Source organism: Dermacentor variabilis, unplaced genomic scaffold, assembly GCF_050947875.1.
Source record: "Dermacentor variabilis isolate Ectoservices unplaced genomic scaffold, ASM5094787v1 scaffold_12, whole genome shotgun sequence".
NCBI classification, from domain to species: domain Eukaryota; kingdom Metazoa; phylum Arthropoda; class Arachnida; order Ixodida; family Ixodidae; genus Dermacentor; species Dermacentor variabilis.
The window spans coordinates 27,993,338-28,017,059 of NW_027460280.1; the positions used below are offsets into that span (position 1 = coordinate 27,993,338).

General features: G+C 43.0%; 1 protein-coding gene across 3 annotated transcripts; it reads left to right on the top strand.

Annotated features, from left to right (window-relative positions):
- Window positions 1–23,425, top strand: LOC142566133 (ADP-ribosylhydrolase ARH3-like). 3 transcript variants are annotated; one of them, XR_012824973.1, is made up of 7 exons: window positions 1–322; window positions 678–783; window positions 1,641–1,851; window positions 9,296–9,474; window positions 15,472–15,670; window positions 21,563–23,032; window positions 23,131–23,425. XR_012824973.1 is itself a non-coding variant. In XM_075676938.1 (6 exons), exons 1-6 carry the CDS (start codon window positions 154–156, stop codon window positions 21,764–21,766), a joined length of 1,068 nt encoding a protein of 355 aa, XP_075533053.1. In that variant the 5' UTR covers window positions 1–153; the 3' UTR covers window positions 21,767–23,425. The 3 variants fall into 3 exon arrangements, 2 of the variants coding, with proteins under 2 accessions (XP_075533053.1, XP_075533054.1); XM_075676938.1 differs by having other exon boundaries at window positions 21,563–23,425; XM_075676939.1 differs by having other exon boundaries at window positions 251–364; window positions 21,563–23,425.
- Window positions 23,426–23,722: the final 297 nt, after the last annotated feature.

Genomic DNA, 23,722 nt, shown 5'->3' on the forward strand with positions numbered 1-23,722 from the left:
TAGTTCGGGATTTGGCCACTGTAAAACGGCGCCGTTGCCCGCGTTTACATTTCGCGAAGCAAAGTACAAAATATTGGAGAGGGCATACCACAATTGCGGATAGTTGCGTTGTTTTGTCGGGTTGTAAAGGAGGTGCAAGCCCTTCGTGCCGAAATGTCCGCCGTGACCAATTCTGTGTGCTCACTGGCTGGCAAGTTTCGAGGTTGCCTCGTTGGCTCTCTCCTCGGCGACTGTCTGGGAGCGCCTTTCGAAGGCGACTTTCCCATATCCAAGTCTGTGCTCACGTCCTATGTCTCAAAGCTCCTCGATGAATCTGCGAAAGGTGAACCGTATTCTGGACTCGAGTGATCATCGCAGCGCTGTAGTACGTTCGAGTAGTAGTACATTTCAACTAGAGAACAACGTAGTGTTTACTAAATGGACACTTAATACACGGTTGCACGGTGCAGTGATGCGCATTGCTGCGATTGTGTGTTTACCTTGGGGAAATTCGTCTTGAATAGTGTGGCGGCGTGCTTAAACACCTATTGCTATGTATCCGTCTGTAAGTGTGGGTCACGCATAAATCCAGAGGAGGTGTCATGCTTGTTGGTTTAGCGTGCATCAAATGTGCAAGTGCTGTAGCCGTGTTTCGAATTCAGATCAACCAACGCGAATGAATAATGCACTCGCTTCAGGTCTGCTTCCTTTTCGCCCCTACACCGATGATACTGCAATGACAAGGTGCTTGGCGACGTCTCTAATCGAAAAGAAGGGATTCCATGCCAGTGACCTTGCCCAAAGGTGATAACTACTTTGCGTCAGTTTTACCTCTAGAGCTTCCTCAACACCGCTTCATCTCTGAAATGTTCGCCTGCTCGTATGCAATGTTTGCTTGCCACTGTAGAATGTGTCGTGCACTGAAACATGCTTTTTAGAAGTTGGACATCATATAGTACAGGTAAACTGTAAACTATGCAAATATATCTGTAGCACTTCAGTATATTGCCTGGACTATTTGATTGAGCCTAGTCAGGCTAGCTAAAATGACTCCCAAAACATTTTAGAGGTTGGATTGCGCAACATATAGATGGCTTGCAATAACGTCATCGTAGCTGCCATGCTGCTGCACTGGCAGAGTGAAAAGCTGGGTCCGTGACGACATGGGAAAAACATCAATGCGATGGCTTGCACTGATGTCATCGTAGCCGCCATGATGGTGCACTGGCATGGTGAAAAGCTGGGTCTGTGATGTCACGTGAAAAGTATCAATTGATGAGACACACAGAAGAGAAACACACCACCGCAGTGCGCTACTTGCAACTATCGTTTTATTCCCTTGTCAATGGAGTAAATACAGGAAGATACTCAAAGGGGGGGAGAGCGACAAAAAAAAACTTTACAAACAGGGCCATCCACCAATGCCAAGCTGGCTTTGTCACGTGATCTTAATTCTCCCCACTTTGAGTATGTTCCTGTATTTATTCCACTGACAGAGAAATAAAACGATAGTTGCAAGTAGCGCACTGCGGTGGTGTGTTTCTCTTCAGTGTGTCTCGTCGATATGTTGTGCAATCCAACCTCTAATATGCTATACCAACACGCCCAGTCTTCATTCCTAAAACATATGTTATTTACTGATGAGAACTTTTTTGTTACAGGTTCACCTCAGAGTACTTTGAGCAGCCCAAGCGGGGCTATGGCCCTAATGTGGTTGATGTGTTCCATGCCCTCAAGAAAGGCAACTTCGAGGATCCTTTTGGACCTGCCAAGTGCCAATTTGAAGGCACGGGGTCATATGGAAATGGTGGCGCAATGAGGGTGGCCCCTGCTGCATTGTTTTGTCACAAAAATATGGCTGAAATGATTTCTGTGAGTCCAGCTGGCATACTCTTATGCATGCCTTTACATTTTTGTTTTTCTGTGAGATTAATTGATTGATTTCAACATGATTGTTCTTTCACATTTGTGATAAGTCCACGGCATTGAAGTATTGGGGTTGTTGCTGTTAAATTCTCCTGTGTGCTAGAAGTTTTAAAGCAAAGCACTCTTAGTGAACACTCACATACTTTGCTGGTCATGGCTGCTGCTGCTGTCTTTCCGAATAGCCCATACACAGGACAGCACTCTTATAAGGAATCAGCATATGTAGCCCTGAAGTGTCTATCCACACTTTAAACAGATGAAGGGAGTTATGAATGACAGGAAGCTGGGCAAGTTGGTAAAGATTTATGGTATGAAAATCCAGGTGGTGCAAAACACTGACACAAGGACAAGAAAGACAACTGAAACTTGACTATCAACTGAAAGATCACTAGTGGGTGTGAGGCCCACCACTGGAAGTGCCGGCGCTGCAGTCATAACTTGCATCGAAAGTGGGATCACGTGAGATCCCTTCGCCGTGGTGAGAGCATATACAACATTATACCATGATTTAAGATGTTTATGTTATTTTGCTTGCCCATTAACTTTGCGCCTTGTCATTGAATGCAGGGTTTATCCGTAAAGTAACGAAACTGGGTCTGGTAAAAAGAATTTATTGATCCAAACGATGCATATTAAAATTCTTCAGAATAATCTACTTGGGCGTCGATACACCACCGCCAATGTGATTCCCACGCTGCAAAGGCTCCCTGGAAGTCGACTGCCGTAACCTCTTTCATTTGATTTGAAAATTATAACACCGCTAACACATGCATCCACAAAGGAACAAGGATGAGACACAAGCGCTGAGTGTAAACTAAATTTTTTTGGCGGAAGACGGATACCTTGTATAAGGCGAAAGGCAGAAGTGAAGTGGAAGGGAGCGATACAATCGGGAAAAAATGACATTGCGCATCAATGAGCATACGTGCCGGCAATCAATGGAAACAGACAGAAAATAAAAAGCTAGATAAAGGCAAGGAATATTAACAATCTGTTCGGTAAGCGGTTGCTTCTAAAAGTTGGAACTCTGCAGCAAATAGTGATACAGAGGGGGTGCTTATGCACTTGCTGCCATATTTCTTTATGCGGAACGCTTCCGAACTGATGCACGCCGTTGTGTCGGCACTCTTTGTAGTCGCACTAAAAAGACAATGAACATTGTCTTCACCTTGGGCTTCGACATTTTCCCTTTCTTGGGGCGCGGGTATTTCACAGTGTGCTACTTCGACCTTTGGCGCTTTGTTTCGACGTCCTACTGGAACACCCATGATCCGTCACCTGTTATTATGCCATCTAAAGAGTCCCATTCGCTTTCTAACTGTACCAACATCTCGCTGGAAACATCAACTCGTCATTGTTTTTGTTTATCACTCAACACTTTTGGTACCGATTTCGAACAATCCTTCTGCATGTTCAAATTTTCAGAAATAATTTTGTGAACCATTGTTCTACATATGTTAAGGTCTTCAGTGATTAATCTGATATTCAGACGATGAGCGGAGTCCTGGAGATTTTTTACTTTGGCCACATTTTATCCAAACCATTCGTTGAAGGGCGTCCAGATCACTCTGTCTTCAATGGTCTCCCGTCTATTCTTGAACTCACTCAACCATTGGAAAACCTGGGCCCTTAACAGGGAGTCATTTTTGAAGCCTCCTTAATTAAGACAAGTGCCTTGGAACTGGTTTTGCCCAAGTTAAAGCAAAATTTAATCATGTATTGCTGCTCCAGTGAATGCTCCATTCTTGACGTTTTCTTCCGTGACAAAAACTTGAAAGCAGCTTTTGCGCCACTTCAAATCCTCACTGCGTCAGAGCTTGGACGCAACTGCTGCCTAGTGTGTTACTTAGCTTAGAACCCCACCACAAATCTCGCCTCCGGGGAGTGCGCTACTGGCGATTGCGGTGCCACGTGGCAGGCAGTCTCATTACTTTACGGACAAACCCTGTTGTTCTGACTATCATATTAGAACCAAAGCAAACTTGCTGGGAGCCTTCAAAACGATTTTTAATATACTCATCATTGCGGAATATATTCAGCCAATGCCTACCCGCCGCAATGCCATAGCAGCTATGGTGTTGCACCGCTAAGCATGAGGTTGCGGGATCAAATCCTGACCACGGCGGCTGCATTTCGATGGAGGCGAAATGCAAAAACGCCTGTTTCCCATGCATTGGGGGCATGTTAAAGATCCCATGGTAGTCAAAATTAATCCGGAGTCCCCCACTACTGTGTGCCTCATAATCAAATCGTGATTTTGGCACTTAAAACCCCAGAATCCAACTCAATCCAGCCAATGCCGTGATTTGTTCTTGTTTTACTCTGATTGTCCGTTCAGAATGCAGCAACAGCACCTGGTCTATGCAAAATTAAACTGATCAAAGATTTTTTTTGACAGCCTGAATGGATTAAAGGGAAGCTGAAAGGTTTTCCAGAAAAAATGAGTGAACATCTGTACATAATGGTTTTCAACCCTCCGAATTAGAATATCGTATCGAAATTGAGCGAAAGAAAGCGCAAATATATTTTATTTCAACGAAAAGTGCAGCAGCGGACACGCCCAGCTCGCGCGTCTCGTTTCCGCCTGTGATTGGTCGGTGCGCCTCGTGACGTCAACTCTGCCGCTGCCGACCGCTGCCGCTACACATGAAGCGCGGTGCCAGGTAGTTTGGTGCTGTTTTTCTGAGACGGTAATGGAAAATTTAGAGAGACTGCGTTTTTCTGAGGAGTTCGGCGTTACTCCCTACATGTACGAGCCGATTGCGAAAAGCCGGCCTCTCGAAGAAGCAAACGATGCTGGTGCGAGCAGTGCTTTCGACGCGAACGAAAGCAAAGTCTTGGGATCTCCTCGTGTTGGAAATGCTCTTTGGTGAGTATGTTTTTTGCAAAGCGATCTAGTGATCTCGCCGATCTTTCGCCGATCTAGCTCGTTTCCGGTCAAACAGCTGTAGTGTTGTGTTCCTGCATGCCTCCTCGTGGAACGTAAGCGGGGATGCGATCGTCGGCATTTGTGCGCTGTCCAAAGCTGTCGGCAATCTACAAAGACGGTTTAAACGCGTGAAAAGCTTCCCGGTTCCTGCAGTACGTGTAGTGACCTTCATCTGTTGACTACCACTCACGTTGACTACCACTCTACATGCACGCAGACGCACCAACAAAGGAATGCAGGGTCGATCGAAGCAGATTACGATGGCACACACGCAGAAACAAGCGCAGTCAGGCACGGTCGCGGACGCTGTGAAGGAACGAAGCAGAGTTGACGTCACAACACCGCGGTTTCCGGTCTCCGCTCCGCTCGCTCACTCAAAGGGGGGTGGAGCTACAGCGCAATTTCAACCGACGATTACGTCGCTCCTAATTGAAAAAAAACCCCCCAAATTTTACCTACATGGTTTATAAGGTTCCCGCATCCGTATATGAGCGTCTTATTGAATTCGACAGACTCTTCAGCTTCCCTTTAAAGATCCCTCCTTTCAATTTTGTTACCACTAAGTTCACTTGTTCTCAAGCAATGTCAGCATTCAAGATTCGGCCTAATTACAACTGGTGTGGCATTGGCTAGCAGTGAAAAAAAAAGTATTTGACTTTTCTTTTTTTATCATATAGCGTAAATAAAGACTGCCTTGAGTACTATGTGGGTACATAAAGGCAGTAAAATGACATCAAATGTACTGTATATAAAACAAAAATATATTCATTAGTGGCATGCTTTTTCATTTTTTTAAAAATTTTTTGGTGCCTTGGCTGCAATAAAACAGAGTACAGTAAGTTTCATTGTCTGTGTTATGGTCCACTGGGGCATATGTGAACGAGACACAACTAAGAGCATGATACACTCCTGCAAAAAATTAATAAAGGGGCATGCTGAAAAAACGTATGCAAGCCACTACAGATCTTTATTCACTAACAGTGTCGCAGGTAAGTTTGAGGAAGATTCTTCTAGTGAAAAGTTATGCACAGTTTGTAGCCACATTTCAGCTGGCCAAGGATCACCATCTGGCTAAACTGAACAATGTGATACAGGTGTGTGCGCACATTGCCCTTGAGAAAGTAAAATAATAAAAATAATGAATATACCAGTAAATCCCGAACATCTGTGCCAAGATCCCTTCACATGTTCAAACCAACTGAACACCGTAGATTTACAAGATATGTTGCTGTGCCACAGGCATATGACTGGCTGCATTAGTGGCATATATCTCACTTCTGTTATTCAACTGCTTCACACTTGCAAATGGAAATTGTTATTTCTACATGTATATACATGTTTTAGTATTTGTCACCAAGATGTAGTTGCACTTCTGTAGAAGCTAAAATGCTTTCTGTTTCTGTGATAGTATGTAGTGCAAAATCTGACCCTAATTGGTACGGGGAAGAACTGGACATTCTTGTATAGCTTGAGAAGGATGTACGGCGCACCAACAGAAGAACTAAGAATCTCATCCTATTTATTCTGTTGATTTTAACCTTGTTCCACGCACCGAGCTATGCACGAACTAGCCCAACATATCACTCTGCTAAAGAACAAGCCCTGTTGTGTAAAACTGCTTCAACCAATCTTATGTGGTAGTACAATGAAAAACTCCGATTCTCCGGCACATTATCCAACTTTACATGTCATTCAGGCACTGCCAGCAGGTGGCAATGTGGTGTGTTCTCGCACCCAATATGACCTTTCAGTTTACAGTCAGTACTTGTGTTGTTTGTCCATCTCAATCTTGCATCTGTGTTTTGCACGCCTGCATTTCTGTACCATGAAATAATTTTTGAACTGTTTATGAATTCTGAACTTGGAGAAAGTGATGACGAAGAACAAGCTTTTTAAATGCCCACGAGGAGCAGTAACAAAAGAAACCTGACAGTCAGTGTTAAGGCATTAATCAATTAATTGAATTGTTAAACAATCAATTTTATATACCCTAATTTACATTGTGACTTTGAAGCATTGTTATCCATGGCCATTCTGTTAAATTCTTCTGATCTGGTTGAGCATTGAGGTAGCCACGGTCAAAATTAGTTCTAGCTAGTTCTCTGTGTGTTGTACCCCTGCATGGTAGCTTCAGAAGAATGTGTAGACATGGTAACTCACTGGCTATGACATTCTGCTATCGAGCACAAGGTGTAGCAGGCTTGATTTCGGTCATGTGGGCTGCATCTTATGTGGGTTGAATGCAAGATTGCTTGTGTGCAGAAATTTCATGGTGCAATAAAGAACCTGACATGTTCAAAGCCCCCACTACAGCATCTCGCACAGCCCAGTTTTGGCTCTGTGACATAAAAGCCCACTAATTGTTTGGTTGATTTATAGTTATTCCACCATTTCTTTAGATATCAGTCCACTGTAAGTGCCTGCAATGCAGTACTGCTATGGTGGTGACAGCCTGGTATTGCCATGTCATCTACTTATTTCTCACCTCTGACAAAGCATGAAATGCTGGTTTTCAAATAGGAAAAGATGCAATGCAATCTCTGACAGCAGGATGGGGATGTGCAGTCACAATATAAAATTTTACGTGATGTGATGGTATTGGCTGGTGATGGGCTTCAAGTCCGCAGGATAAACATATGACCTGAACTCAGTAATTACAACATTAACCGGTGAGCTTTCATTGATCAGTTTATGTGAATATTCGGAAAATTTTGTGTTTGAGTGTCAGATTGGATGCCAAATACTTTTCTGTATGACTAAAAACGCCTAAAAAAAATCCTGCTTGAATATAAGAACAAAAGTTTAAGATAAATTGTATATTGTGATACAGTTGGGACTCATTCTTTCCATGTGTCGTGTGGACTTTGGTATTAATAGCCCCTTGTCATGAAACTTGTGACCTACTTGCTAATGTTTATTGTTATAAATTATAAACATGGATGCAACATTCATATTGTACTGTTTTTTCATAGTGCCCTCTGTCTATCTGCACTGTGTTGCTTCTTTGAAAGTTTTCTACCTGTTTGTGATATTCAAGTTACCAAAGCAGAAATTAACTTAATTTTACTTACCAGCCTGCGTTTAGTGTCTCAACATGTGCAGCAGTCTCTTCTAGGAGCTAGCATAAAATAAATAAATATGCTACATTTTTCTTGAGTTTCTAAAGTGCCATTTTCAGCTTAAAGTTGCTTCTTTATAACCTCCTGCACTGAAAAAAAAACAGTGCAAATGTCAGCACCTGTTTGTGCTTGTACAGAGATATCCTGGAGGTATGTGGGAAAATATAACGGTAGTAAACTGGTGCGGTGACAGTTACCTTGCACTACTCAGAGCAAGGTTAGTATCTCTTGTGTTATACAGTTCTTTGAATGTTTGTGTTACATTAGTGTTTTAATTTACAAAACCTCACTTTATTGTCATAAGAATGCCTCACCCATTCTTAGTTAAGTTCAGTTTGCTTTCTTCGAACACACTCGAGCGAGCCATGCAAGACATTTTATAAAAGTTGTATAATTCAGGTACTAAGGATATTTAGAAATGGTACTCCCAAGCGTCTTTGCATACTCAGAGCCCCACACCCGACTTGCATACTTTTGTATACCTTTTTGCATTCTTTTGTAAAGCCCAGTGGTTTGCGTTCCCTAACATCGGGTATGCAATACCTTAAACTTCCTATTAAAATCATTGGAGCAACAGCGCAAACTTGAGACGGGGACAGAGAAGGCAAGACAACACAGGTGCTTGTGTTGTCTTGCCATCTCCGTTCCTGTCTCAAGTTTGCGCTATTGCTCCGATGTGATGTACCGAGTAGTCCAAGCTGTTCTTGTTCCTATTAAAAGTAATTTTCTCACAGATATTTTGCTACAGAGAGTTCTTGAATGTGCCTTGCGTTAATGGAGTTACAGGCAATCAAATGTTTCCGCTGCCGTACGCCTACAGCCTTTCCATTTGCGTTATCCCTTCTACACTCTAAACCCCTCCATTGCCCAGCCCATCTCGGAAGACATAGTATCGGCACAGTGGCTTCATTCTCAACAACCAGATGGCGCCACCATAGCATCACAGCTGATAGTTCTCTGCTTTTGCTTCTGCGGGAGGTACTGCTTAATTGTACCTTTAAAGGAATACACCCAGTAGTCAGACATTCATTCATCGTATTGCCTAGCAGCTATGCAAGTTTATTTGCCATGTTCAAGAAAGTGTTGTAGGTCTCCTTAAATAAATAAAGGAGCGCTAAAGGCAAGAACAAAAAGGCAACAACATGAGTGCTTTATGTTAATGTGCATGTTGTTGCCTTCTTGTTCTTGTCTTTTGTCTTAGCGCTCCTTTATTTATCGTACATTACCAACTCGCCTAGCAATTTATCCTGCATAGTCTCCTCTAAGTAGCCAAGGTATGTTAGCAGGGAGCAAAAAGTTAGTGTGTACTTTGGCATATTCTTGTTATTCATGGGCTCTTCAGGTGGCTGAGAAACAGGCACGCATCACACACACTCACAAGAATGGCTACAATGGAGCCGTCCTTCAGTGCCTGGCTGTGCACCGTGCTGTCACATCAGAGGCTGAGGTACCCCTCAACAAAGCTGCATTTCTGGACTTTCTCTTGGAGCAGATGGACACCATAGAGTCGAAAGGGACCAAGTAAGGGTGAAAAGGTCTTTGCTTCACAGATTTTGGTTGTGTTTAGTTGGTTTTCTAAGGATGTTTGATGTGCTGGCCTGCTATTTGGTTTGGAGCACAAGAGTTTCCTACTTAAAATACTAGAGGGAACTGTGACACTGAGATCATTCAGCTACTATGGGACTGATGGTTGCTATACACAAATTTGTCTATCTTCATACTAGTGGCTTGAGGCATTCTTGTGGCTTAATTTACTATGCTGAATCTGCCTTTATTGACCCAAATTATGCATAACCACTGCAAATTGTTGTTCTTGTAATGCAATTTTTCTTGAAAGGGATCAATTTGTGAAGTCACAAAGCATTCGAAGCCCGAAGTATGAAGTTTAGGCAAATCCACATATTAAGCATCACTTGTGTGCTGGCAGAACCAACATTATGCAAAAAGAAGTGAGGCGTGCAGACAGAACACAAGAGTAGAGAAGTGGACAACACGAACGCCACGAACGCCACTTCTCTGCTCTTGTGTCCTGTCTGCACGCCTCACTTCTTTTTGCATAATGAGTCCTTACCAACTAGCTCAGCTTTCTGTCGTTCAGAATCAACATGTTTGCAGCACCCATACACATTAACACCCGAGTTTTCATTAGTAATACTTGTAGGAACCTCTGTGGTTTGAAGTAATCACATATATTCACAGCACAATGGACAACATAAAAAAAAAAAAAAGAACGCTGGACAAGTGCTTGTCCTGTGTTGTTTTTATCTGTCATCCATTTCTGTAAGCACTGCATAACATATGTGATTAGTTTTCTAAGATATGCAGTTGGTGCAAATTTCAAATCTTTTAAAGCAGTTGAACCTCACATGTGTACATATTATGCACCTTGGATATACAGTTGCCGACCGTTTATTCGCCTCACGGGGACTGTGGAAATGGCCGAATAAACAGGTGTCTGAAAAAGCAGATTAATAATAATAAAAAAAGAAATGCTTTATTTCCACGCACTTATTCGTGCTCGGCAGTAGGCTTAAAGAAATCGTGAATGCGCCGTTGCACGCTGTTCCGTTTACGCGCAATAAGATAAGCCTGAATCTCGGAGAGGGTCGTACGGTCACTATAGGTGGCTGAAAGCACAGTCACTGCTTGTACACGCTCCGCATGCGACGGCAGCGTAGCACATAGTGCATCATCTTCCGACTCTGAGTCATCGTTTGGCGGTGCAGCAGAAACCTGACAAATGATCTCGCCGTTGTCGAGTTCTGCGCATGTCAGTACAGCAGTGTCGGCACCTGTGAAACTGTCAAATGAGACTGTGTTCGGAATCGCAATGCAACCACTGCGGCTGTCTCGGCAGAACATTTTCGGCATCAGTAGGGAGCACATCGGAAGGCGACAAAACCAAGGCCTCCCGGCACCCGCTTGCCGACATTCACCAGCGTAGTCTGCGTGGGCACTGTCGGCGTCATTAGACACTTGACGTGATGTTTCAGTATGCCACATTGGATCACTGCAACCTCGACACAGCACACAAAGCAAACATCACCACACCGTCACGCCGACACCAGTCGCACATAATGTCCCTCTATAATAAGGTAGCGACATCTGCCGCACGCGCCACCTAGGAAGCTCCTGTAGCAAACGGTGCCCAAGCTAAACCGCGGCGCCGTGGCATTCATGAGGTGAAAAAATATCTGCACACGCGCGGAAATAAAACACTACTGGTACCTGACTGTGGTGAAAAACGAAAGAGGGGCCCTAACTTCTAAATCTAGTTCTTTAATTTCAAATGAGTGCTGAAAGAAAAATGTTCAAGAGAGAAGAATGGGGGCTTGATTGCCTCGATTCCGCATGTTTACTTTTCGTTCGTTTGCGCTCAATCACCGCACGAGCCTTGGTGATTACTTGCGCTTAATCCCGTTTGCTCTGTGAATTCCTTTGCTTGTAAGTGTGCTGCGTACCCATAGCGGTTACCTTGAAGGAATAATTCGTGTAGAATAGAAGGCTGACAGATGCTTGGACCGAAAAACTTTCGACATAACGTCGCTGAAACGTGTGACCCTCACGGCAACTAAACAACATCCTGTGTGTTTGTGGAAATGAGTGCGCCAACAGTCTTCTTGCCGCTGAGTGTGTCTGTCGTGTAGCGATTACATGACAACTGTTGTGTTTTGTGGTTCAGTGCTACGAGCCAGTGCAACTGTCGTGACATTCTGACACGGTGATATGGATCGTGTGAGCGAGTCTCCTCGATCGTGTTCGGGCTGCCAGCGGGATCTAATCTCGCGGCACACCAACATCAAGCGTAGTGCGTGTTCGTGTGTGAACGCGGTTGACTGTTCTCGTGAACCGTGCCACGTCGCCACGTAAACTTGAATCATGACGCGCATTGTTCTGTTTATGCCTTTTCGCCTCCATGCACCGCTAAAGCCCCATAAGATTAGAGGGCCGTTATGCGAAACGCACGCGGGTTGGCCTAGCTATTACAGCACTGTGTTTTGCTGGCCATCCGTGTATCGCTTCTGGCATTTTTCTTATGTTAATTTGCAGTTGTGTGTTTTTCATCAGTAAAATGGCATCGCCGATTACTGAAACATCTTTGAGTGTAAGGGAAACTTGGAAGGAACGAGCTCACAGGTGTATGTAATGTACTTTGATATATTGTATCATACTTAATTATTGGATGGCCAGTAGCAGTGGCTATGCAGTATTTGTTTTTAAAAACAGAGTAATGCAGGCACTTAGGAATATATTTATTCACATATGCAATGCACAATATACGATTAGGATATGCAGTGTTGGAAATTACTTTTTAGACATATTGTAAAGTGCAGTTAACAATGCACGCACAAACACAGGAGAGTGTAAAAGTAGAATTCGCTGCTGAAATTTGTGATTTTTTATTGCACGTAGCGCAATGCGGATATTTGTGAGCGAGTTAATGTGCTTCTGCCCCACTATTTACTTGCATGCCACGTCATACTACACTTGCTAAGTCAATGGGCTCATAATGCACTAAAATCAATAATCTCCACAAATTTCGGCCGTCAACATTCATGCACGCGAATGAAATACTATCACAGCTCTGCACACACACGTGTATACTTTCTCTTCCACCTTCATATTGCACTACATTACTTCCCTCGCATAGTCGTGCAGTTACCGACAGTTCAGTCTTTCCGTCCAATTCTGTGCAAGCATACTTTTCTTCTGGTTAGGTTCTGGTTGCCGCGCGGGATGCAAAATAACTTCTTGCCATCCTTCGTCCGGTTTTGGCAGTCAACCGCACAGCAACAAGGCATTTCGGCCCTCCCGGAACGAAATTATCGTAGCAATGTGCATAGCATAACAGGCGAAACGCGCGCACTTCGCCTGGCGCGCAAAAACTTTCATGGCGGCAAAGGGGTGGAGCAAGGTCACATGTCACGGATCAGCTTATCGCTGGCGTTGTTGGCTGGATCAAAGCCTTTCTCTACTTTAAAATTATTGAGGGACTTTAGTCACACAAGCGAAAAACATGGCCTACTCGCAGCGTCGTGCACGAAGAAATAAATCAGCTGCTGGATTGTCTTGACATGGCTTACTAAGCTGATGCCGGAACTGCTGTAGCCACGAACCAGGGAGAAACGATGATGATGAACGGGGATTTGCAGTAGTGCCACTTCGAGGGGCAGCAAGGAGGCTCCGTTCAAAACAAAAATGGCGTTCAGCAAGTAGAAACAATGGATCAGTCAGAGTCGATGCATGGTGCTCTCGATCGATTATTCAAAAGACTAGCGCAAAATAGCAGGGACAAAGACAGAGAAGATGGCAGGACGAGCGCTAAAGGATTAGCGCTCGTCCTGTCGTCTTCTCTGTCTTTGTCCCTGCTATTTTGCGCTAGTCTTTTGAATAATGATGACACACCAACTAGCCCAGCTTTCTGCCTTGATCTCTCGATCGAGTTTGCTCAAGGAGTGTCTGAAAAATCAGACGAGAGGTTGCAAGGTGTCCGAACTTTCGGCAGTTGTTATACATTATGGTCCATGGGGCGAATGGCGGTGCCTCGAAGCAGACCGAATTATCGAGCATGTCCGAATTTTTGGAGTCCGCAAAAACAATCGGAGACTGTACTGCATATGCCCTGCATACTTACCTTTGCTATGTTATTTTGGTTATTTACTTCAGTAATAATTTTCTTCACAGTACTATTAGTACGTTGCTGCACATAAATACAGCATGAATGGACCCATCTTATTATGTGTGTAATCAACTGTCATAGTATTTACCTTGTTGTGTTTTAATCCAAGTGGGCTGAATGTTGGTGATTAGCATGCTTTGCTTGCTCTGGCAAATACTACATACTGTCATCAACATTGGCCTGCAGCATGTTTATTATATAGCATTACAAGCACACCTCGCACCAGTGATAACAGGCAGGCTTGGTTGGCTCAGAAATTTTAGCAAACAGTCTTTCATACCAGACTGCAATCATCTATCCAGTTACATGCTATAGCATAGGGCTATACAGTCGAGCCTCACTAAAACAAAGCCCTATCCAACGTGCCTTTGTTATACGATGGACCATCCATACGATCCCAAATTATTCTATCCTAACCAAAGGTCTCAGCCGGCGCATATACGTTTCTATGAGACCAAGCTTTCGTTATATGAACCCTGAAATAACGAGTTAGGACAAGTTACTGCCAAATGAATTAGTAGTATGTATGGCCGTCTTTCTGCCTCTCTAATTCGCCAAAGTTCGTCTGTCCTGTCAGGGTCAAATTAATTAAAGTTGACTGTATTTAATATTTGTTATGAGCATGTATTCATTACATTTTGATATTGGCAATAGTTTAGATTTACTTTGTTCTATTTGACAATTCATTATACTATCTGTGTTTGTTATGTTGAGATTTGACTGTACAACTCTGCTGTGATTGGCGAACACTGCTGAATGCTCGCAAGAGCTTAATTTATGCAAGCTTTCAATTGTAGTCTCCTCCCAGCAGTATTTTGTTAAACTGATAAAAATGTTTTATCCATGCAGTACCATTTTGCATATAGTCGCTGAAATAAAGATTTTAGCTACTGTGAATGGCTGTATTCCTGAGGACAGAAAAAAATATGTGCAGAAGAAATGTAGATGCAGAGTGGGTTAACGGTATTAAGATTCATGTGGAAGAAGCCTTTACTATAGCATTACTGTGAGTTATGCTTTAAGTATCAGTATAATGATATTGCTGCATGTGTTTATTATATGTTTTGATTGTGTACTTTGCCAGTACCACTTTGTTAATGCTGTTGCGTTTTTGTGCCATGACATGCTAGCAAATAATGCATGTCCTGAACGCACTAGCCCTTTCTAGAATTGCGGGGCCTTTCATATCAATTTGCTTGCATGGTCCAGGACAATAATAGCACTTTATACAATGTACTTGCTCGCCAGCGCTGCATTCAGAAAGTTTACCGATGGATGTATAAATAACGAACTGGTCAGTATGGTGGCATTCGATGGATGGACGCTGGATACGTGTGCTCTCATCGCCTCTGCCAAGTTATTCGTTGCTTTGCTTATGGGGCACAAGTTCACCTAATAAAGTGTAACAATTTATTGTTCAACATCGCCTTGCTGTCTTCCTGTCTTGCACCACCACCACTACATGATAATATCCTGCTTTATGCTGGAGATATTGTGCAACTGTAAAATTTGTTGTGTTCAGGTATCTAAGATTGAATGGTACAGGCAAGTTTCTCCGTAGCCAAACTGCTCACTTCAGCTGTTATTTTAATTGAGCATTACAATGCTAAACTTCTGGAAAAATTTGAGCAATAGCCATGTATGTGGTTGAAATCTCAATATTGTCACTTTTTGATGAGGCTTCTCAAATAAAATTGAAGTTGCTATTGCACAGCTGCCATTATTTCACTCACAATATTGTACTGTATTGCTTACATTAGCATTTGCTGCTTTTTCATATCAAAATCCTCGTGTTGACTTAAATTGAAACTTGTGTTTTCTGGTTATAATTCTTTCAGGCTGGTGACAGATCCAACAGTGGACAAGCCATTCACAACATCACTGCAAAATATGAGACATGTGCTGTGCGATGAACCTCGGGATCTCTCTGCCGAAGAAGTTGCTGCCCTCTTTGGCAATGACGTCTCGGCACACAAGTCAGTCCCAACAGCCATCTATGCCTTCCTCAGGTCACATGAGCCACTGCCATTCTTCCAGGTATGAACGAGGGATTCTCAAGGAAGGGGCTTGTATAAAGCAATTCAGCCTTGTTAACCAAAATGTTGCCAGCTACGGCATCAATGATTGTAAGGATTTTTCACTAAGCTTTAGGAAAGGCAATGACAAGAAGACTTAATTACACAAGCTATAGATTCAGCACTAAGTGCAACATCCTAGCTCCAAACGGAATACTTACCCGTGATGGTGGCTAGGTGGTTATCATTGGGTTGCTGATGATGAGGTTGGGGATTCGTTTATGTGTCGTGAAGGCTGCATTACAATTGAGTCCGAATGCAACATGCTCATGTACTTAGGTATAAGCTCACGTTAAAGATCCTCAGGTGGTCAAAAAGTTATCCTGTGGCGTCTCTCGTAGCCCTTGTGGTGATTGCTTCTGGATGTTGAACCTCATTATTTCTTTTGATTTAAATGATACTTGACTGCCCTCGCAAGGGCGTCGGCGTGAGCAGGCGTTTGGTGTGCTGCGACACCACGTACCCAAGCCCATGGGGGTTGGACCCTCCCGCTTCTAGCCGTGTGTGGCATAGCTGTGTCCGGCGAAAGGGGTATCCTGGGGGTTGAGCCGATTAAGGTCTCTGGTGGAGGCAACACACCTCTTTGGCCTCTGCTTCATGTAGACGGCACCTCCAGACTGACCGACCCGGAGGAAATCGGCAGTCGCCTTTTCCTATCCCCCCTTAAACATTTCTTTCTTTTACACTATTCTCTCTTTCCTGTCTCCTATTCATTTCGTTTCCAAGTTTCTGGGCAGCCAGGTTTAACCATATGGGCATGGCCTCCCTTGGTTGTGGTCATATGGTTATAGTAGTTACTTTTCTCCCTCCCAAACACACTCCTGCATTGGGCTCCATGGTGGGCGGCCAGATTAGCTACCGAACATATACATTTTTTCATGGATAAAATCCCTCTTCAGTAAAACATGATCAGAGGCCAAAAAGGCACCGGACCGAGGTAATCAACTTCAGTACTAAACCTAGTGATAGCTTCACAAAATTTTTTGTGATTATGTCTGAAACTTGTTTGAAACTTGAAAATTTGTTGTTTAAACAAAAGCGCAGTGAGGCTAGGAGGGAAAGACGCATAGCAAGAAGGTCATCATGGGTGGAATACATCAGCTCCGTAAACTGCCGTACAAACAGTAAAGTAGTCTGGGAAAAAGAAGGATTGATGATGTTCACAGAGATTGCCCATATATGACGATAAAGCAGATCTTAAAGGACAAGTAGATATACTTGGGGAGCACTTTGCTGGAATTTTGAGCACTGCTCACTGCACTCCTCAGTTTCTTAAGGTCAAGTCGATTGCAGAAAAGAAGAAACTTCGGATATTGCTGAATAGTCATGAGCTGTATAACTGTCCTACCGCAACTGAACTCTTCGATGCGATTAATTTTGGAAAGAGCCATTCAGTTGATCCGTACAACATGCACTATGAAATGTTGAGACACCTACACAAACACATGTGACACAATCCTGCACCTCTTTGACAGGTTATGGATGGAAAGCTATTTTCCAAAAGCCTGGAAAAAGGCAATAGTTATACTGCTTCTAAAACCTGGAAAGGAACTCCCCAATCCAAACAGTTATCCTCCCATTGCTTTAACCAGCTGTTTGGGAAAAACATTTGAAAGAACGATCAACAAATGGCTTGTGCACTTTTTGGAATGTAACGGGTTACTCGATCGGTATCAGTGTGGTTTTAGATCCATTCGCAGTGCAATCGGCCAGTTAGGTTACAAACGAAAATCCATCAATCTTTTGTCAAAAAGGCAACATCGCACCTCTATTTTCTTTGACTCATCAAAAGCTTATGATACGACGTGGAGATGGGTTTTAATGGACTTGGACACACGTAATAAAAGGGCGCATGTTTGGTATAATCAAAAGCTACCTGGAGGACCAAATCTTTCAGGTGATGTTTGCTACAACTCTGTCTAACTGTTTTACACAGAAGAATGGAGTGCCACAGGTGGTGTACTACGTGTGACACTATTTTCCTTTGACAGTATTAGGTGCTGCAGTTACATCAAATAATTTTGAAAAACAAATTAGACTTTTTAGTCATAGTTGTGCTGCTGTGTTAATTAACTGCAGACCTCTATACCATCTTGTCAGATCTTTAAGACATCCTGAAAGGAGAATATAAATAATCTGTCATATTTAGTGACTCTTAGAGCTCTCTTCAAGCTCTCACATATAGGGTAACACCGAGAAATAATTCATTGAGGAAAAATACAAAATCAATACACTGAATGTCATAACAGAGGTTTAAACTTCACTTTCTACTGGGTCCCTAGTCATGTAGGAATTCCCGGTAACGAAAGATCAGAATTTATGGCATCTGGCATGAAAGATCTGGAGCTATACAATGTCGGCCTACCTTGGCAGGATTATAAATGCACATTAGAAACTGCAGTTGTAAAACATTGGCAGAAACTATGGGATCAGCAAGAACATAGCAAGCTTTATTGTATAAAACATGTTTTGCAGAAATCGCACAGTTGGCACCACAGAGAAAGATTTTACGAGGTAATCCTATGTTGCTTAAGAAATGGTCACACAAGGCTGGCCCATAGTTACCTGTTAAGTACTAAACCATAACCAACAGCTAAGATTAATCATTTGCACCACAATTTGTGTAAAGCGTCTCGTATTAAGAGAGTTATGGACGATTACAAGTTACCCTCCTCCATAGCCATACATTTTCTCAACTCGTTCGCCGAGTGATCGGGGCTAAGCTCTGCCTTCACTGGCTCTGCATCATGATGGCACGTTGTGTCGTCAACTTCCGGTTCTCTAGGAGCGAGCACGCGAAGCCTCTCCAACCTCTCCGCCAGCTGCTTGGCAGTTGACCCTAAGCGAGATCTATCGAAGCAACATGCGTTGTGAGCATTCTGTCGCAGCGCCGAACGTGTCTGGTATTGCGGTAACCACAGGCGAGCTGGGCATTTCGACAAAACGGTGGAGGCATATACTCAAACTTATGAAGGAACTTTAGCATAGATCTATGTGAGCGGCCTGATCGGTCTAGTACACGGTCCAGCCACCTGGTGGTGCAGAGCTTAACCAGCCAAACAAAGAGCTCATATTGCTCCAACCCAGTGTAAACCATTTTAAACATTTACAAAAACAATGTGCTATTGATTGCGATCCTGCAAAATATTAACACTAGCAGCAAAGAATACATTCGTTACTGCTACTGTGTTTGGTTGAGCACTGTGCCACCAGGTGACGGCACCGTGCAGACCATTCACATTTACGCTTCTGCTCATCCCGTGAAATGGCACGGTCAAACGGCCAGGCCCTGTCCCCTTGCGCTTGCGTTTATCCGAATACCAGACTTGTGAAACGCTATTGTGGTAGTAATCCACCGATCAGATAGCAACAGTCTGATGCGCTAGAACCACACCCCTAGTCTGCTGCCTTGCAGAGGGACACAATGTCGCAGCTTGACATATTGCCAGTCGCTACGCTTGCAGCCCACAACGTAACAAAGGCGAATCATGGTGCTCGCGGAAAGACTGAGACTGACCGCGGAGCTCTAGTCAAAACGAAGCACGTTGTGACACAAGCAGACAACACTCACTGTGTGCCGGAAGTGCTTGAGTGCACTGAGAAATTGTTCTTGTGCATGCTCTTTCTGTTACTTTCTTTTTATAGAAACGAATTAACTCGCATTCCAACTATTACGAACAACATTTGTTTGCCATAAAGTTGGAAAAATTATTGATGACACGCCTTGGTCAGCCAATCGGATAGCTCGCCCTACTGATGTCAATTGGGTGAATGACGTCAAATGGGTAGGGGCAGCTGAAAATTCAGCCGAGCAGTGTCCTGCGATCGGCAGCGATGTACATTTTTAAAACCTTATCATAAATTACATGCTTTACGCAGAGCACTTAGATGTGTCAAATAATGATCAGAAGCACTTACTCTAATGACTAACTACGTTTGTAGAAAATCGTCAAAATCGTTTCAGGGTCCCTTTAAACATGCCTCCTGTCTACACCAAACTTTTCCCTACATATGAACAACAATCTGCGCAGGAGCACCGTTATACTGACAGCAGTGCCGTTTTTGCGTAATGAGGTGAAGAAGAGGTGAACTATGCTTGGTCAGTGCACCTACTCCTCTAGCCACCATAATGACATCTTTGAAGGCCAGTGACTAAATAGAGGATGATGTTTAATTAGGCTGAGTATGAAGATTACCGGATGAAATGCAGTATTTCTTCCCACGCAAAAAGGTGCTGCACATGATTCTGCATGTGGTATGACGTGCAACGAGTATGCAAATCATGCTTGTCACTGCTTGACAGATACTGTGTACCGTAGTTGTTAGTCATGAGTTTTAGAGGTCGCCATAAGTAACCATTTGCGCAACAGTACAGAGATACTATTGCCTGTTGCAGCTGCTCAAATTGCACTGATAACCCAGTTATGAAGTAGTGTGCCTTGATACCACACCTTGCAAAGATTGCGGTATCCTATAGCGACGTGCATACCCTGCACAAACTACCTTGCTGTGCACCTCATGGAACAACAGTTCACTCATGTCAATACAGCTGATAGCATGCGAAAACATGCCAGAATGCATGAAAATTCCTCATGCCATAAGTTTTATTACAATCCCGCATTACAATAACTGTTGTATCTGCCATGCAAACAGGCTCATTTATTGGACTATTGGGTTGCCAGCTCATGAAGACTTGAATTCTGAGGTTTACATGCCAAAACCACGCTTCTTTACATTCTTCTTGGTGCAATGGCAGTGGCATAAAATGCAGTTTTTAACCCTATTAAGCATGCTTTTCATTCAAGTCACTGCTCAACGTGGTTGACAAAGTTGACGCTAGCGTGCGAGCCACAATCAAAGTGCCTTTCATGTAGTGCCTTGCGTAATTGAAAGGAATCTACTGTCACATACCATCTCACATGGAGATGGTGCCATGCACAGGGAAAATTGGACAAAAAAAAAAGAGTTATGATTAAAACAGAGAAATAATCAGCAAGGAAGTATCTGTAGTTAATTTTTTCCCCAAAAGATAGGTATAGTGATGTGCACTGTGCAACTGAGTTTCAGCTTGATGTTTGTGGTGTTATTGTGTTGCAATTTGCATTGCTGCAAGCACAATCAATGTGTTCTGTGGCATGCCTGAATTAACAGGTGTATGGCCTCGTATCTCCAAATGAACAAATGTTTGTCAGAAAATAATGCATTCATTGGATTGGACTTAGTTGGCCCAAATTATTTCATATTATGGATAATTAGGGAGTGTCAAATCAGCAAGATTAGTTTTTCTATTTGTACATGCTGATAATGTGTTATTACAGCCAGCATATTGAAGATGACACCTGTGCTCAATTTCATTGCCACTTTGGCCTGCCTATTGATGAGAAAGTGGACAGTGCAGGCCTTGTGCCCTCTTAAAAAAAAAATCAGTTTAGTTTAAAAGCTGTCTGGACTCTATGTTTCTGTGTTCAGATCTCGACAGATGTGATGACCGTGGATTTGAACGCGCATTTTCGGCCCTCTCCAGACACTGGTGGCAGACAACTCTTTTTCTGATGACGAGGCTGCTTTCATACGAGTTGCAAACATGAGATAGCACCAACGTGCAATTTATTTATTGCTCAGGACAGAGCATATTAGCTAAGCTATGATTGGATCTGTTGTAGCATCAACTTGTATAAATTTATTTTTTGTGTTCAAGGTTGTGATGTAAAACTTTGTAGATTTATTGTTGGGGTGGTGGTGAAAATTTCCTGAGCAGTCACTCATAGTGTGTTTTATGGTTTTACACTCTTGTTATGCACACTGAATTGTGCATGGCTGCTAATATCTGTGTCTTGTTTTCTTTCCTCCAAAGACCGAGAATCCTTTCGTTCGTGCCATCGTGCTGTCCATATCAGTTGGCGGTGACACCGACACCATAGCCTCCATGGCAGGAAGTATTTCTGGCGCTTTTCACAGTCTTTCAGGCATTCCAACTGCTCTCCAAAGGCATTGTGAGGGCCTGGACATTACCCTCAAACTAGCAGATGACATGTATGACTTTGTGGGGTCACATTGATCTGCTGGAAAACAATGCTAAAGGATCCCCTGTGTTCACCAAGCATCAGCCATATGACTTACATCAGCTTATGACTGACTTGTTGATGTTAATGAAGCAGTGATTGCTGAACTCTGGCTAGCTTGCTTTTTACAGTTCACCAAGGGCCAGAGAGAGTATTAAGATCAGTAACTATGGCTTTTAGCAGCTGTGCAGAAGAACAAGTTAATGGTGCTCATTCAGGGTGCCAGGTTATAGTGTTTTACATTACTCTTGCTTACCTTAATTGCATCCAAATGGCATGCTTTCCCTACGTTTTGGACTTGGCCAGCAGCTGTCTGCCATATTGCCGGTCATATCCACCTAGACCTTTAGCTTGGGTGGTAGGGAAGCTTGCTCTTGTTGTGACAACGAATTTTACTTAGAGATAGGGAAAGAAAGATTGCTCATTGGAACCAGTCATGTTTGTTGTAGGCATTAATGCTTATTCACTCTTCTTGTTTGCAACAGCAGCAAGTAAGCATATATTTAAAGTGAATATTGGGCCTAGTTGGTTAGCCATTGTAAGTTAACAGCACACAGCAAACAAGACTCAGGAAGAAGTGCTTATATCCTTCCTGGGCCCCATTCATTGTGTGCTGTTGACGTAAGAACCATGTATATATGTGTCATTGGGCCTGCCTTTTGTAAAGCAAATAGTCAGGGCTGAGCAAGATGCAGCATAAACTTGATCATTTGAATGTAATTCATATTCTTGGGTAATTCAAATGAATAACTATGGAAGGGCTATGGGGAGTCATTCAAATAGAGTTCATAAAACTGTACTTGCAAACAAACCTGTTTATTCAAATCGTTAATTCAAATGTAATGCATGCTGCTGTGTGTCCACTGGCAGCTGTGATCCTGACAGAGTGGTACATGCTGCAGTTGATGTCTAGCCAGCTGGAGATGTTCTCACACCTCCCATGGCTCTGTTACAGGACAGCCAAGTTGTAACAATGCAGTGGTGGTGGTTTGCCAGTCTATGTTGTTTGCACTTCTGCATGCATTCACGTAAAGGACTGATTCAGCACAGCAGTCCCACTGCAAGATGTAAATGTATCACTTTTAAAATAGGTGCAATGAATTAATAAATGCGTTCTTGACAGCCTTGGTGGTGTTTCCAGCATGAGCATGCAGTGACTGCACCAACACACACATTCATTGCCGCTTCGTTGGCTAAGCTCATTAACAGGTGATCCAGTCCAGCTGTCATTGGTAATGAAGTTGTATGGCCTTAAAAGAAATGTGAGCAACAAGCATCCTATCATTGTCTTTACCACTGTTTTTGACATGAGTGATATAAACAAGCCTGTGCAAATGGTTGTCACTTCCTAACCTTTCAGAAAATGATAAATGAAAGGGGTTATCAAGCACAGGACAAGGTCCAGGAAAGGTGGAACAGGGGATACATGGTGAGCAAATGGGAAAGTTGTATTCTGAGTGGAATGAAGTGCCGAAGTGTTGTAAGTGTGCAGAATGGCTACAAGGGAGCAGGTGGAGACAACAAACACTGTGTATCTCTTCATTCTAGAGCATTGCTTTCATGCTTCTGAAAACAAGCTGACAGCTGCTTTCTGAAGAAAAAGATAGTGCAGATGAGATTTTTAGAAATTTAAATAAAGCTTGTGTTTTCTGTCATTCTGCTGCCAAATGTTGTGGCATTCCTTTGACTTCTCTCAGTTCAAATTTTGCCTAATTCTTACTTTATTTGGTTTCTCCCTGAAAGTTGATTTAACAAGCTTTGTCTACATATAAACTACATAGAATGGCACTTTAGCACTTCCATCATTAATACTTGATAATTCTAAACTAAGAACTTAAGCATTTGATCTTATAAAATGTAGATGCAGTATTTATTTTAATGGAAATAGTACAATTACTATGTTTCATTGTTTCAATATATGAACAAAATTGCGTACCAGGTATACAGGAATG